General features: G+C 42.7%; 1 protein-coding gene across 5 annotated transcripts in view; it reads left to right on the top strand.

The window, feature by feature from the left end:
* LOC135370720 (uncharacterized) overlaps nucleotides 1-17818 on the top strand; it is a 73966-nt gene that overhangs the window by 41665 nt on the left and 14483 nt on the right. For 4 of the 5 annotated variants that reach the window (XM_064604531.1, XM_064604533.1, XM_064604530.1 and 1 more), the window contains 2 exons: nucleotides 9612-9781; nucleotides 12784-12957. In XM_064604531.1, coding sequence (XP_064460601.1) covers nucleotides 9612-9781; nucleotides 12784-12957 — 344 coding nt within the window. The remainder of the gene's footprint in view (nucleotides 1-9611; nucleotides 9782-12783; nucleotides 12958-17818) is intronic. The other variant, XM_064604534.1, reaches the window with a different exon arrangement.

Genomic DNA, 17818 nt, shown 5'->3' with positions numbered 1-17818 from the left:
GACACAGGATCAGCGGGGGGGGGGGGGGAGTTTTCGTATCGAGCCCCCCCCCCCTACCTTTGAGGTCGGGCTGCGCCACTGGCAATGTTACATTTCAGGCGCTCATTGACTTTTGGTGAATTACTTGTTGACTTTGTCCCAAGGTGGAGCTCGCTACAGCTCATTTGCTATCTGTTAATGTTGTGGCGTGTGTTGCGTTTTTTTCTTTGTGTGTTCCAGACTCAGAATGGTTAATTTGGATCAGGTCAGGTACGTTTCATTTAGACATGGCAAACATAAAGTGGTGTTTCTCAACACAACTTAGCAGTGGTCTTCATGCATTACTGATACAGGCGTGAATAGAAACCTAGCCAGAGCAGCTGATACACAGAACATAGCCCGTGTGTGTTTGTCTTTTCCACCGCAGCCCTTGGGTTTCCTCCCTGATGGCTACACATGTCAGGGATAGGTTTCAGAACCGGTAGTTCCCGCCAAGTGTGAATTGCTTTTCAGGGGATCATCACGCTGGCAGATGAAACATATGGTTTAAATTATTTGCAGGACAGGAATTGCGCAGCTTCACACAAATACTACTACTATGACGTAAGAGTGGTTTAAAATCTATATTTTTTGTGTTCCTGACATTATCGCACAAGATGTAGTATCCACTATGATCCTTTATGTGGGAGGTATGTAGAGTGCAATCAACAGATGCTATTTACAAATCTGTGTTTTCTACTGTGTTGAAATGGGGTAGTTTGTATCTGAGAGCCATAGTGAAACACAGGCCCTCGAGAAACATGGCAACACATTGCAGGGACTCTGGATGCTGCCTAAATTTCCAGAACACACAGCTCAAGGCAGCGGTTAAATAACAAGTGGTTAGAGAAATCAAAGATAGTTGCATCCGTAAGCAGTCCACTGTTGGATTTGCTTCTGTCAGAGATACGTTATCTCAAAGGGAACGCACGGACACACTCAGAATGATACTAGGGCTGCCTGTGAAATAGAATGAGGAGAGGGGAAGATATATAACCTTTTTCTTGTCTGTTATTCTATTGGTTAAATTGTCATTTTCTTAGCAGCGTATGTGTGTATATTCCAGAGTCTGCTAATAAATATATCAGTTTAGAGCTAGCAGTCGCATTGTAGATGTCTCATCCTGTCCTTGGTTGCTTGTGATTCACGATGGCCATGCTTGCTAATGCAAAAACAGAAAACAAAAAAAAGACAATAGAAAAACACGGAAAGAGTGACCTAAAAAGCTGCCTGTTCTAGTGCTCACATGGAGGCAATGCAATGAGGTAACATGTTCCATTCATGAATTGTGCATAGTAGTACATATCACAACGGCAACCGATTAATCAGATTTTTCTTAAGTACTTTGTTTTTTTTCTAGCTTTGTTTGCACAGTCTGTTATTGGAGCTTTATGTGATTCCCCTCTTCAGATACTTTAAGATTGCTGATGCTGTGCAGTTTAATTTTGAAACTGTACTGTGCTGAGGTACAAAAACAGAATTGTCATATCTGCATTTGAGCACATTGGAATAATTTGTAAGTACTTTACTTGTTGACATTAATATTTGCACCAGGTCACAACATTGTTGATTTATGGAAAATGTAAATAAATATATTTATTTGCTTGCCAAACAATGCACAAATGTCTTCTTTTCTAGTGAGATATTCCCTGTTCACCAGACATAAATGTGGAAAAGTTAAAGGGGCACAATGATGGTAGAGTCTAGCGTTGCTTTTTGCCACTTCACATATATGCACTGTTATTCGTGTGCACATGTAGGAATAGGAAGGTAGAGGATGCGCATAAAAAATTTTGTATGCAGCCACACATATGGTTCAGAAGATTAATTAGATGATGTCCAAGCATATATAATTGTGCTTCATGTGCAATGGGTATGCTAACGGATTGCTTCCATGAAGCCTTTTTATTTATTTTTTATAAATTCTTTCTATAAATGTTATTTTTGATTTTATATAAATTTCATATTACATATTGTATACTTATATTTTTATAAATTTTATACTAAAAACTCAAGTTACACGGCCCCTGTAAGAGTGCCCTTTGCAAATGGTTTGATAACGTGTCTTGAACTGTAAAGGTAAGAGGCAATCGAGAATGCTGCAGACAAGGTTGCAACTTACATATTGCTTATCACGTCCTACATACAAAGTGCTTTGTACAATAATTCCTGAGCACGGAATTAATCCCGAGGCTGGCCAGTGATGTCACCCACGACGACAAGTCACATAACTGCCTTTAATACTTTTACACCCCATGGGCTGAGTTGTGAATTGAAAGAGCACTCTACAGAAGGATAAGGTGCACCTGATTTCTAGGATCTATGCTATGCCCTAACTCTTCAGACACCACATTTCTAAGTGGCAATATGTGCTCTGGTACTTCTTTTGCGTCTGCATAGTGTGCAACCACATGGCTACTGGAGCTTCCGTGTGCATGTTTTTGTGCGACGGTGTTCATTACAAACAATATCCAGATGTTAGACATAAAATGCAGTAGTTTGTAGCGTACCACACAACGCAGCGTGACATGGGAGTGCGTGATTCAAAGAAAGCTTCTGGAAAATACACAGAATCCCACAAAAAGTTTAAAATGTGATTTGTATTTCGTTTTACGTCTTTCGTCGTTACATACCATCGTCGACGCTGTTGCACATTGATAAATCGTACGTAAAACTTGTCCCATAGCAGTATGCGGTTTCTCAAATACATAGCAAAATTTTCCTGCAGTAATAAAACGCTGTCGGCACTTTCTTGCTGACACGGCTGTCGAAACGTCAGCCTCTACAATGGGCAAGTGCTGTAAAGGGGCTAACGCAGACGCGACTTGATACAAATTGTACGTGCTCACAAAACACAAACGACGAATTCCAGTCACAACATCGCACAGAGGTTGGTTCGCGAATGAGTTCGCAGCTGCTGCACTGTTTACTTATCGCGGAACGGTGGAACCGGTGGAACCCGGCTGTCCGCCATCTTCAAGCACAGATACGTGAAGCCGCGAGAAGCCGTAGCTGAAATCCACTGACAAGTACGAAGGCGCGTACACGTCACAATGCCCGTTCGGGCGCATTTACGTCATAAAAATGGCTGCGCCCATGTGTGTTTCGGAATGAATTACCTATTTTTTTGACATGGTACTGTACCGAACTGAGAGAATGAAGGTGTATTTTGGGGAGAGCTGGATGTGGGCTTTCAGAATATCACAACCGTTTCGACTATTTGGGATATCGGCATAGCTGACCTTTAACAACAATTAAAAGCAGTTAACAACTTTCAACGGTTAATTAAGGACTTTTAGGCAATTTGTAATCTCTTGAATCCGAGCTGCAAAAACGACATCAGTGCTGCTCTAATACAGAGTGTGCATAAACATTCTGTGACGCTTAAAGGTCAGATATGCCGATTTTGAAGTGCCGCAGAACTGAGCGATACTCGCGCTGTGTGTTCATTACCGAACAACTGCTCTAACTGTTCGTAGTTTTTTAGAAAACAGTTTTTTTAGTTCCCACGCCCCGCCGTCAGGCCGTCGGCAAACCTGCGCACGGGCGCACCGACGTCACTGCTCTCGGTTTATCTGTCTTTGGCTTGGCATGGACTCTTGGCTTGGCCGCTTGGCTTCTTTTGTTTCCTCCTGTGTGCATCGTACATAAGCGAACAGCTGTGAATGTTTTTTTTTTTGGCACAGCGTCGTTTGGAAAGTGCACTTCCTTGTCCTGACCTTGCCTTTTATGGGCTGAAGCCATATGATACGTGGTATGCCACGGCGGAGTTGTCGAAGATGCGACGGTGCTACGCTGTTAGAACAATTCATCGGAGCATTCGAGTGTTACCTATTATAAGCTGCCAAAAGACCAAGCAGTGCGAAGCTCTTGGCTGACAGTGGCTCCTGCTAATTTCCACTGCAAGGATTTCGTCCACGAATGTTATCATGGGTTACGCGCGAGTCCAGAGGCAATTTGGAATCTCGGCATGAAATCGTCTGATGAAAATCTGAGGTGCACGACGCATAACATTTTGAACGTGCCACGGAGGATCAAGGCAAAAAAGCGAGAGAGAAAAAAAGGTAAGTCGAGGTTCAGATATAAAAAATAGCAAGCTTAATGAATCGATTGTGCAGCTGTCCTACTGCGCTTACTCTGATATAACCACGATTAACAACACAATAGTATTGATAATCTAACTTCTGAATTATCACAGGTGCACGCTGAAGGCGGAAATGAAGCATGATCTGGCTTGCATCTGGTGCATGAAGAAATTGCTGACACGTTAGTTGCAGTCTACCTCCACCAACAGGTATGACAATGTGATGTTATAATTTGAGTATTCACCTATGTTCAACTTTTCATGTGCACTCGCATGCAGACATGTTGACACCACTTTTAAATCTGCCCTCAAAGTTACAACCTGTGCTTTCAGGGTGGAAAACAAAGGTCGCCATTCCAATTAGCTGCTATCTCCCAGTTCAAGCACTTTTGCTGTCTGGACACTGGTGCCTGTGAATGGGGTGTTACAAGCTTCACTGTCTGATATAGAAGCTACGTTACATTAGTTCAGTTAATTTGTCTTTTGCACATTTTTGTTACTGTTAGCTGGATTACTGTTGGACATACAATCCTTTGACACTCCGAAGCTGATGTCGCCTCTGATAAAGTTTTAGAATTTTCAGTGTCATCAACGTCCATTGAGGAAGGTGCCTTTACTATCTGTGAATCTTTAATTGAAGAATAGCCCAGAATTCATGTTAACATTGTCTACTCTTATTAATTCACTGTCTGTGTTCTGGGAGCTAAGAAAAATGGAAACTATTTATTTGTCACAACTTCACACTGGATGTGGTGCTGGCTTGACATGTAAGCTAAAATACCTGGATTCTACAATAATTGTGTTTAACTTGGTGCATTACCGTGGGCAATGCCACATTCACTACATTTTTAGTGGGTCCGGTGCACAAATACTGTGTGCATACTGCATACATACATACTGTTCGATAGGCAAAAATACCTGAGCAGTGCTGTGTAGTCTTTTTACCCAAAGTCCATACTCTTACTGTAAAGTCACAGTACGTAGAACAGCAATGTGCAGGTATGCTGCGATAGAGATTCACAACAGAAAGAAGACTGTTGAGAGCATCTAAATTTTAATGAGACGAGACTTTCGTGCACAAAGCTGCTCTTGTTAATGTCTAACATGAAGTTACAAAATCCCAGAATATATAAAACATGTTGTAATGTAGAGAGCGAGGGTTGGTAAAAATAATTATACAATCATATATAATAAAATAAAAAGGGGGTACAACTCCCCCTCAACTCAATAACTCTACTTATTCTCTACCTTACAACATGTCATATATTCTGGAATTTTGTAACTTGATGTTAGACCTCAAGAAGTACAGCCTTCTGTGCGAAAGTCTTCTTTCTGTTGTGCACAATCATTATGCAGTAAATACGACTATCCATTTCTTGTCATTAAAGGCCTTTTCTTTTTTCTTTTTTTTCTGCAGTGATGAGCATCCATAAGGACACATGCCAGAAAGGGAGTCTCTTTGGGATGACAAACCCTCATCACCTCATGAGGATACAATGGTTGACGAATGGTTCTCAAGCACATCGAAACTTCAACAAATAATTCATGAAAAAGCCAGTCAGTGCTAGCACCAGGAATTGAACGTGGACCGTCCTGCTACCAGTCAGAGATGTTACATTTCAGGCGCTCATTGACTTTTGGTGAATTACTTGTTGACTTTGTCCCAAGGTGGAGCTCGCCACGGCTCATTTGCCTATCTGTTAACTTTGTGCGTGTGTTGCGTTTTTCTCTTTGTGTGTTCCAGACTCAGAACGGTTAATTTGGGTCAGGTCAGGTACGTGTCATTTAGACATGGCACACATAAAGTGGTGTTCCTGAACACAACTTAGCAGAGGCCTTCATGCATTACTGCTACGGCCATTAAGCGCGAATGGAAAGCTGCACATTATGCATGATGTAAAACCCCAAGACTAGGGAACACGAAGGGACAGACACAAACACGTCCCTTTGTGTTCCCTAGTCTCGGGGTTTTACATATGCATCATCTTCACCAGCTCGCTTGCTTCCTAGCCATTTTTTTCTGCACATTATGTTCACTCTACTTTTATCGTGTGCTATATAATCTTGTTCAAGTTCTGTCAAACGACGTGTAATGCTATAAAAAAATCAGTACACTGTTTATGTGGGTTGAATGGTAGCGCATGAATGCATGAAGGGAACTGTCATGTTATGGCAAGTGTTTACGAATTGTACATTTAACTACTAATTTTATTGGTTAGCTTTCGCCGGCGTATCATGTCAAGCCATGTTATATTAATTTGGAACATGTTCTTCTTAGTAGCCAGAGCAGCTGATACACAGTGAGAACATAGCCCATGTGTGTTTGTCTTTTCCACCGCAGCCCTTGGGTTTCCTCCCTGATGGCTACATATGTGAGGGATAGGTTTCAGAACCAGTAGTTCCCGCAAAGTGTGAATTGCTTTTCAGGGTATCATCACGCTGGCAGCTGAAACATATGGTTTAAATTATTTGCGGGACAGGAATTGCGTAGCTTCACACAAATACTACTACTACGACGTAAGAGTGGTTTCAAATGTAGGTTTTTTGTGTTCCTGACATTATCGCACGAGATGTAGTATCCACTATGATCCTTTATATGGGGGGTATGTATAGTGCAACCAACAGATGCTATTTACAAATCTGTGTTTTCTACTGTGTTGAAATGGGGGAGTTTGTATCTGAGAGCCATAGTGAAACACAGGCAGCCAAAGACAAACTTTTGATGCCCTCGAGAAACATGGCAACACATTGCAGGGACTCCGGATGCTGCCTAAATTTCCAGAACACACAGCTCAAGGCAGCGGTTAAATAACAAGTGGTTAGAGAAATCCAAGACAGTTGCATGCGTAAGCAGTCCGCTGTTGGATTTGCTTCTGTCTGAGATACGTTATCTCAAAGGGAACGCACGGACACACTCAGAATGATACTAGGGCTGCCTGTGAAATAGAATGAGGAGAGGGGAAGATATATAACCCTTTTTTCTTGTCTGTTATTCTATTGGTTAAATTGTCATTTGCTTAGCAGCATATATGTGTATATTCCAGAGTCTGCTAATAAACATATCAGTTTAGAGCTAGCAGTCGCATTGCAGATGTCTCATCCTGTCCTTGGCTGCTTGTGTTCCACTATGGCCATGCTTGCTATTGCAAAAACAGAAAACAAAAAAAAACAATAGAAAAACATGAAAAGAGCGACCTAAAAAGCTGCCTGTTCCAGTGCTCACATGGAGCCAGTGCAATGAGGTAACATGTTCCATTCATTAACTGTGCATAGTAGTATATATCACAACGGCAACCGATTATTCAGATTTTTCTTGAAGTACTTTGTTTTTTGGAGCTTTGTTTGCATTGTCTATTATTGGAGCTTTATGTGATTCCCCTCTTGAGATACTTGAAGATTGCTGATGCTGATGCTGATGCTGAAGATGATGAGAAGATTGCTGATGCTGTGCAGTTTGTTAATTTTGAAACTGTACTGTGCTGAGGTACAAAAACAGAATTGTCATATCTGCATTTGAGCACATAGGAATAATTTGTAAGTACTTTACTTGTTGACATTAATATTTGCACCAGGTCACAACATTGTTGATTTATGGAAAATGTAAATAAAGATATTTGCTTGCCAAACAATGCACAAATGTCTTCTTTTCTAGTGAGATATTCCCTGTTCACCAGACATAAATGTGGAAAAGTAAAAGGGGCACAATGATGGTAGAGTCTAGCGTTGCTTTTTGCCACGTCACATATATTCACTGTTACTCGTGTGCGCATGTAGGAATAGGAAGGTAGAGGATGCGCATAAAAAGTTTCGTATGCAGCCACAGATATGGTTCAGAAGATTAATTAGATGATGTCCAAGCATATATAATTGTGCTTCATGTGCAATGGGTATGCTAACGGATTGCTTCCATGAGGCCTTTTTATTTATTTTTATAAATTCTTTTTATAAATGTTATTTTTTATTTTATATAAATTTCATGTTACATCTTGTATACTTATATTTTTATAAATTAAAAACTGAAGTTACACGGCCCCTGTAAGAGTGCCCCTTTTTAAATGGTTTGGTAACGTGTCTCTAACTGTAAAGGTAAGAGGCCATCGAGAATGCTGCAGACAAGGCTGCAACTTACATATTGCCTATCATGTCCTACATACAAAGTGATTTGTACAATAATTCCTGAGCACGGAATTAATTCCGAGGCTGGCCAGTGATGTCACCCAGGACGACAAGTCACATAATTGCCTCTAACACTTTTACACCCCATGGGCTGAGTTGTGAATTGAAAGAGCACTCTACAGAAGGATAAGGTGCACCTGATTTCTAGGATCTATGCTATGCTCTAACTCTTCAGACACCACATTTCTAAAAACACCATTTCTAAGTGACAATATGTGCTCTGGTACTTCTTTTGCGTCTGCATAGTGTGCAACCACATGGCTTCTGGAGCTTTCGTGTGCATGTTTTTGTGCGACGGTGCTCATTACAAACAATATCCAGATGTTAGACATAAAATGCAGTAGTTTGTAGCGTGCCACACAACGCAGCGTGGGGGTGTGATTCAAAGAAAGCTTCTGGAAAATGCACAGAATCTCACAAAAAGTTTAAAATGTGATTTGTATTTCGTTTTACGTCTCTCGTCGTTACATACCATCGTCGACGCTGTTGCACATTCATAAATCGTACGTAAAACTTGTCCCATAGCAGTATGCGGTTTCTCAAATACATAGTGTAAGGTGCCAACGAGGAGGACGAGAGGGTGGGGTCACGAGGAAGAAAGAAGAGGACAGGTTTTTGGACTATTGGGTTCCTTCGAGAAGGAACGTTACACATAGCACAATTTTTTCCTGCAGGAATAAAACGCTGTCGGCATTTTCTTGCTAACACGGCTGTCGAAACGTCAGTCTCTACAATGGGCAAGTGCTGTAAAGGGGCTAACGCAGACGCGACTTGATACAAATGGTACGTGCTCACAAAACACAAACGACGAATTCCAGTCACAACATCGCACAGAGGTTGCTTCGCGAATGAGTTCGCAGCTGCTGCACGGTTTACTTATCGCGGAACGGTGGAACCCGGCTGTCCGCCATTTTCAAGCACAGATACGTGAAGCTGTAGCTGAAATCCACTGACTAGTAAGAAGGCGCGTACACGTCACAATGCCCGTTCGGGTGCATCTACGTCATAAAAATGGCTGCGCCCATGTGTGTTTCGGAATGAATTATCTATTTTTTTGACATGGTACTGTACCGAACTGAGAGAATGAAGGTGCATTTTGGGGAGAGTTGGATGTGGGCTTTCAGAATATCACAACCGTTTCGACTATTTGGGATATCGGCATAGCTGACCTTTAACCACCCTATATACCTCATAATTTTGACATCTTACGTCTGGTGCATGAAAGAAAATACGAACGCGTACGTAAGCGACACATTTCTCAAAAGACACAGGAAACACCACAACGGAATTCACGCACCTTACACTTGTATTTTTTTGTTCTTTCTTGATCCAGAAGATGAGGCTGGGCTCTGTCCCACCTGTGTCTTTGGGCCTGGAAGTGCACCTTTCACAGCATATATGAAGCAAAGTGATAGACTGAATAGACTCCCAATGATGGTCTTCGAACGCCCTCTACGTCTTCAGAGCGGTCTCAAGGGACTTTTCTGTTGTTGCCTGGGGCAGGTAAGCTTTCGTTGTGGGAAGACTTCTGTCAAATGTAAATTCCGATCGTGCATTGCCAATGTACTCACTCAAGTGTTTAGCCAGCTAAACGAGATTTAGCAAATGCATTTAAGATTGCTTCCAATCAGTAAAAATTATACGAGTTATCTAAACCACAAGTTCACCGCACCTTCTGTCTCTGATCATTTCCATATTAAAATTGGGTCATTGGTATTCCGATGCAATGGCGTGCCTCAGGAATTTTTTACACGCGACGGTTACGGATATTGTGGACACTTCCCCTCATTAGACAGTCGCATACCAACAAATTTAAGCACTCTTCCAAAGTAGATAGTAATATACATGTACACAAAAATATATACAGTACTTGCATCACTGGTAGCTCCAAGCAGTGCCTCTGTCTTCGGGTGCAAGCTCGTATCTTGATTACTCCAAAGGCAACCAGTACATTGCATGCGTGTGGGGTGGTAGACGGCTGTGGGTACCAGGGGACGTTTCCTAGGTACACTGAAAATAGAAAAGTGTGTGATACCACCATAAGTGCCTGTATGCAAAAATGTTGGATGCAGATTGAGTGCATGCGGATGGGCAGAACTGAAATTTATGCATATTTTTATGCAGGCACAATGCAAGTCCTAAGTGTTTCCCTACTCATACATGTCGGATTATATTTTGCTTGATCAGAACGCACAAACAAACCCATCTGATTCCGACTGAGGATTCGAGGACGGAAGAGGAAGTCGAGGTTACTAAAGAGACCTCGAAAGCGGCATCCAGGTTGACACAATAATGGAAAACATTCACAGATTCGAAATCTGCGGTTCAAGCTATTGAAAATTCCGGCATACGAGGCCAATCCGCATCCCTAGTCAGGGATGTCTTAATGGCTTACCACACTATCTACGAAGCAGGCCACAGGCTCGCTCTTCCGTGGGTTTCAGCCCATTTTGGTATCGTGGGGAATGAGCAGGCCGACTGTGTGACTTGCTGGTGTATTGCGAATATATTTAACGCTGTCACTCGCTTCTATGTTGTTATTTCTGCCGGGCTGTGTATTGCAATTTCTCCGTACTTACGCAACACTATGCACAAAGCTTTTCTCCCTCCCTCCGTTGGCCATCGCATTTCCCTTCCTCCTCTGTCCGCCCATCTTTCAGTTTTGTTATGACACGTTACTTTGCGGAACTGCTCCGCTGTAGTTAGGGAACAGAAACCACAGACTAACACTGTCAGTGCCAGGGTTTCTGCGGTCGGGCGGCGACAGGCTGGCATAGAAGGAGTCTACTGGGAGCGCGCAAAGTGCTTTCTCTAGAGTCTCTCTCTCTATATATAGGGTGGTCCGCCAACCATGATAGAAATTCATAGTAAAAAAACGTCAGCTCCTGCAGAGACATGCGGTCAAGGGATTTTTTTTCTGCCAATAACTTTTGCCATATATTGGTAACATTTTTATTTCATTTCAATTGACAGAAAGCTAATGCCTTGAATTGAACTCACAAATTTCCAAAGGCAACCTAACGTTGTTGTTTTTCTTTCTTTGAAATGCGTTCTCCGTCACCATTTTACTCAGTCTAGCAGATAATCACACTCGTAATGCGATGGCAATTGCCTAAATAAATGCGCCGAAAATCTGTGGAAATTGGCCTTTGGCTCCGCCTCTTTTTTGACGGCTCGCAGTTTGAGTGTAAAGCTGCGAAGTAAGGATGTTTCATTGACACGCCACACGAGCGGGGAAAGGGTTACAAGCCTTACCCACAGAACAAACACTCGTGGTGAGTGCGGGAATCAGAGCTATCTTATCACAAACGAGGCCACCCGACAGCTTGTAACCCTTTCTCCTCTTGTGTGGCCTGTCAACGTAACATCCTTTCTTCGCAGCTTTGCGCTCCAACTACGAGCCGTCAGAAAAGTACCGGAGCCAAGGGCTCATTTCCACGGATTTTGGGTGAATTTATTTTGGGCAATTGCCATTGCATTACGAGTGGGACTATGTACTATTTTGAGTAAAATGACCACGGGGAGTTTCCTTTTCCGCAAAGAAAACTTACAAAAACGTTACCAATATGGCAAAAGTTATTGGCAGAAAAAAAAACCTTGACGCATGTGTCTCCGGGGCTACGTTTTTTTTTTTTTTTTGGTTGGTCGACTACCCTGTATACCAATGCCGTAAGCATGACTCGGAAACATTTCTGTCATAAACGAGCATGTTCTAGTAATGATGCTGCAGTAATAATATCAACTTAGATGGAACGTCCGCGTTGACAAGTACGATGCCACTTGCATGGCTTTCCTGTACTCAAAAGACTCAATTACGCTTTTTCTGGACGAAATCTGTTATCGTCATTTGTCCGCTCTCTCCAATCCCTTTGTGTTCTTACCATGGATCCACAAGTTAACCGGCAAAAAGAACACGTTATGAGTTAAGTTACCATGTGCAAAATGTTAATAACTAAGTCCTTTAGCCTGAAATCTAACTCGCAGTTATGGAGTTACTTAGGAAAAAGAACGAGTTACTTCGAAGCTACATCGGACACAAAATACCACGACACTGGTGCAGCGCGCGTGAGTAGGTGAGTTACACCTTCAGTTGCCGGCGGAGAAGAGCAACACGCTTAGAATGTTTTCGTTTACGTCCAACAATTCGAATGCTTTGCATCTTACTCCCTGTGGGCGCACAATGGTTCAGCTTCATTTCAATAGCGGCGGTTCTTACTTCCTGAACTGGATACTGTCATTGATTGAATATCACGTTTTATGGCATAAGATGCCATGAAAGAACCGGTGAGAAAGCAACAAAAAAAAAAGAAATATGTGGACGTGAGTCAGAAACGAATTAAAATAACTTGGAACTTAGCTTAAGTGACTTCGGCAAAGTTACCTGAAAAAGAAACTAGTTCCTCTGAAAGTTACCACGGTGCAAAAGTACCGAGTTAAGTTACAAGTTATAAAAACAAACGCAGTGAGAGTAACGAGTTACCTCAAACTCTGGTTCTTACTATCAGGAGATGAAGATTGACGCCCCTCTGGAAGAAGAATTGCCTCTATTTCAGAAGATTATAATGTGTTGGGTACCTCCCTCACCATTTATGACGCCAAAGGAAAGCCCCGCCTTAAAGGTTATTGGCCCCACTCTGCCACAGTACTGCCCGTGCGCAACGCGTCCGTCCATCTTGAAGGTGGTTTTCGTCGTAACAGAAATGCTCAACGAGGTGAGGGTATTCCAGACATCTCTTTGAGATTCCAAGATCATGTGACCTATTCCAATCCAAAGAACACAATGACAATAATTATGATATAACTGTAGCTATTAGAGTGTACCCCCCCAAAAATGAACTGAAACTATTGTCATGTAACTGAAAAGACATGACTCATATTGTCTTTTTCCTTCTCTTGCCTCCTGCTGATGGGTGCATCATATGCTGCTGATGTGTGCATCATATACTTTGATTAATGTTATTTTAGTATGTGTACTGATTGACAGCCAGTTTTTTATTTTAAAAAAATCTTTTTTTTCCCTTTTTGTTCACAATCATGACTGTAGTGGCCACCCATACTGCGGGAACTGAGGGTCGTGCCAAGCTAGAATATAGCTTTTTGTCCTTGGCTCCACCATTGGTTGTGGAAAATAAAGGGCAATTCAAGTCAATTCAATAGAGAGTTTTAGTGTACCGTACACTATCTCCTTTGCGTACGTAAGGATGGCGTTGGTGCTTATGCGCACGCGCAAACATAAAGAGAGCTTCGCGCAGTGCGCAGAAACACCACGCTATCCCTTACGTACGCAAGGCGATAGCGTACGATGCATTAAAACTCACTATTATCATGTGAACGTGGCTGCTGTCTCCCACACAACTAGTAACTGCCCTTGGATGGTCTACAAGGGTTCAGGTATCGCAGCGTAGTGCGAATATTCACCAAACACCCCTTTGTATGATGCTTTCAAATAAAAAAAAGTAAAGAAACGTGGGACAGAATGGAACCAAAACGTCCCTCCTCCAGACGATTTGCGCATGTACGGGAGTGAAGTACTCTGCATGGCGCTGCTGTGCGCGACTATAAGATAAGAAACTGAAACGTCTTCTTTAGCGTCGTAGGTGGAGCTAGGAGAGCGCGATGCGTATGACGCATGCACATGATGAATACACAGCGCGAGGATGTCTCATGACTCACGGTTGAGTGCGGACTTGTCACTGCCTTGGTCCTCGTTGGTGTTGTGGATGCACGGAAATGTGGCCAATTGTCTTTCAGTGTTTTGTTCACCTCGGTGTTATGCACGTAAGTAGTAATCATGCGACCCCAAGTTTTACACAGAAAATCCACGGCAAGTACTGCACTTTTTACTCTAAATTATTTTAAATTACTTTAAATTGTTTTTAAATTTAAATTTTTAAAAATTTTAAATTGTGGCAAACCTGACTCAGTGCAATACTTGTCGTGGATTTTAAATGTAAACTCGGTTTGTGGGGAATAAAAAACTAGATAGAAAGGAAGCAGACAGTGGGAAATAATTTATTTGAAAATCAACGACGCCATCTTGAAGAAATCACGCCGGTGCAGGCGACTGGTGCACGACGGTGGCAGAGGCAGGTGGCAAGCTAGTTTCCAAGGATCACACCAGTGGCGCCAGCATCGTAGCTCTATACGAGAAAGACAGAGAACAAGAAGTACTAGCGACACGTAAAAATGGCAACACTGCTCGACAAGCCAGAGCGCGGGGAAAAGGCCTAACCGCTACTGCTAAACAGCACAGAGAAAACACTACACATCGGGGGAAAAGGCTTACGACAATCGACTAGGCCTAACCACAGCGTCACAACACTACGCGGCTAACACAAGGCGGAACCACTAGCCAAACGACGGTACAAGGTGCGTCAACAGGCTTGGACGCCGCTAAAACAAGTCTAAACATTCGCGTACGTCGAGAAAAGGCTTAACCCGAGCACGGTAAAACAACGCGCAAACATCGGTAAATCACTCACCCTTTTCCCCGCTGCGATGGGGCGTCCGCTCTCGTCGACAGCCGGGGATCAAGTGACGACAGAGCGACCGACCGCACGTCTTCACCACGAGAGGCAGAGCTGGACTGACGTAAGCGCCACTCTACGGGTGCTACGCATGCGCGCGCGCTCCTACCGCCACCTGCGGCGACCACCTGCGAGAGGCTAAGAGAGAAGAGCATTCCTGCGCCCTCTTCTTGCGTTGCTCACTGGTCGTGACCTCATCCCATTGTCCCAAGGCTACCCTGCTTTTTTTTCCACAGTCGACACAACTGGACAAGGTATATCTGCAATGAAGCCATGGCATGACGTCATCATGCACCTGCGTGGCTCAAGGACGCGTACACTCTGAACAGGGGACTTATTATTTATTGAATTTACTATCCCAAGATTATTTCCTTTATTCTTACTATAACGATTGAATAGTAAACTATTGCTGAAGAGCACCATGCATGAAAGTGATCGTAGGAATTCCAAAGTCTTACTTAATGAGACTTGCAAAAGAACCAAAATATCCTAACCCGTAACTCCATCTATGGCTAATAAGATGACTAGGCAACTCAACAAAATCAACCACAGAGTACGGGTAACAAGGAGCGCAGAACGATGCGTCTACTCTATCCTGACAGCCAGTCAGGAACTGAGTCGTAATGATTTTTCACCTCTATAAATCAAGCATCTGTCCCTCTTGAGGTTGATTTCTGAACTAGTTTAATCGCGAAGTATTAAGAATAGCACTATTCCCACTCGGGCAGCACTATTGACATCGTCAAGACAAGAATGTTTCCTTGTCAAAAAAGGAAAAAAATACAAAGCGTCAACAAAGGAAAGCATGCTATTGAGGCATGTCAGGACACGTCAGGACAAATCGCACGACTGTTGCGCAACACAGGAAAACAAACACTTGAACAGAGTGAAAGACACTCACTATCATCGGACACGTACACTACATTCCCTCATTGTAAATCCGCTCGTCACCAAAATCCACCTGCATCGTCGAACACCATTCACAGTGACGAACCACACATCGCACCCCATCAGAGGCAGACAGAACCCCACCGAAGCTACGCTCTTCCATGACGATCAACGCAATTGTTAGGATCAGAATTAACGTGTCTACACCCGCCAGTGTCCAAGAGAGCAGTGAATCCTTGCGCCCCCTGCAGGCCATTCTCATTGGTCGTGACGTCATCCTATTGTCTCAGGGCTACACTGTTTTTTTTCCACTAATGCTCCTCTAGACAAGGTCAACCTGAAACAATAGTATCGCGGTATGACGTCATCATGCAGGTGCGTGGCTCAAGGGACGCTTATGCTCTAGACAGGGGACCTGTTACTTATTGAATCACTATCCCAAGATTATTTCCTTTATTCTACTATAATGATTGCATAATGAACTATTGCAGAAGAGCACCATACATTAGAGGAGATTGTAGGAATTAAGCATTTCATTCACAAAGTCTTTCTAAATTAGACTTTCAAAAGAACAAAATATCCTAACACCTTCAATGCCTACATACAACGAGCTAATCGAGACATGTCCATCCCTTCCGAGAGCCTGGCAGCTAACTGAATAATGTCGCTTTGTTCCTCGACTGGATAAAGCCATGCATCTGTCCCCCTTCCGGTTACTCTCTGAACTAAATGAATCACAAATAATAAGAAAAGCACTACTCCCATTCAATGCAGCACTATCGTCAAGGATGTTCCTTGTCAAAAAGAAAAAAACTACATGTAGAAGGGAAAACATGACAGAACAGGCCAGGGCATGTCAGCATATGTTTGTCAGGGACAACAAGGGGGGAAAAAGCAAAGAGAAACACTTGAACAAAGAAGAAACCAACATCAACTATTTCTAAGCACACGCACTCCTCTTATTAAAAAACGGTGCTCATCATAAATCCGTCCAAGACGATACATACATTTTTCTATTGCTACACTTTTTTCAGTAACGGTCAATGCATTGCTACAGACTGCGTGACGTCATCCCATCCTGCTGAAGAAGACAGAGGCAAAGACAAAGACTCCTATTATTTATTGAATTGCAATATTTTTTCCTTTGTCCTACTCTTAATGATATTCATTCTTACATTAAAATTCAACAAAAAAAGCACACCAGTAACACTACACGGCTCTTTTAAAATAATAAGTGAGTCCATCAACATCATCACCAGGCTTATGTAATAGACGACCCTTTCTATGCTCGTATACTCATTGTCTGAGGCTACACCTAGCGAGCAAAAGGCGCGAAAGCTGGGGGGCAAAATTCCATTCGCGCTCGACGGAGGACTAGACAGAACGCATTTACGGGACATGATGGCATTCCCACCATATTAATGATTATTGCATTTGCAGTTTAGAAAAACTACTACAAAACTATAATTTTAGGAGCCGATTAAAATTCTACTTTCTATGGAACTATAATGCCCTATTAACTTGGATCGCTATTAATGAAGCGCTCCAATTTGTACTCTCTCCCCATTTCAGCCTTGCCATGCAGTGAAGCAGACTCACATCCAAAATAATTAATTTACACTGAGGGTGCCGGTGCTTCAGGAATTCCTATCCGCGCTCAGATGCAAGCATTTCTTCACGGATACCTCTAACAGCTGACTCCCTCAACATACCGAGCTCCTAACAACATTTAACAAACAATCAGAGAAACCCTCTTCTCAGCTGTATCATGCGACTTTCTTTTGCGTAAAATCGGTGATTTGAGGAAGAGAGCAGCGAAAAATTGCACGCACTTGTGCTTGACTTAAAAAACCTGAAGCATATTATAATAAACTAAGAAAAAGACTCTCATGTCTGGTATCTGATAGTGCCACATACACAGATGCATTGCCCTTGCGTAAAGAAAGCACAGGACAGGGATACACAAATTTCCTTAGGTGAGCAGGGAAAAGGCTTAAGACCTCAGGTCACCACACATCGCCACGCGGCTAGCACAACATGGCTCCAACAAGATACTAGCAGCGGGAAGAACTGCAACACTGCTAAACAAGTCCAGACATGCCATGATGACGTCACAAATCAGGAA

Source organism: Ornithodoros turicata, chromosome 10, assembly GCF_037126465.1.
Source record: "Ornithodoros turicata isolate Travis chromosome 10, ASM3712646v1, whole genome shotgun sequence".
In the NCBI taxonomy this organism is placed as follows: Eukaryota; Metazoa; Arthropoda; class Arachnida; order Ixodida; family Argasidae; genus Ornithodoros; species Ornithodoros turicata.
The sequence above is the reverse complement of the archived record's forward strand: the minus strand, read 5'-3'. Positions and strand labels throughout refer to the sequence as shown.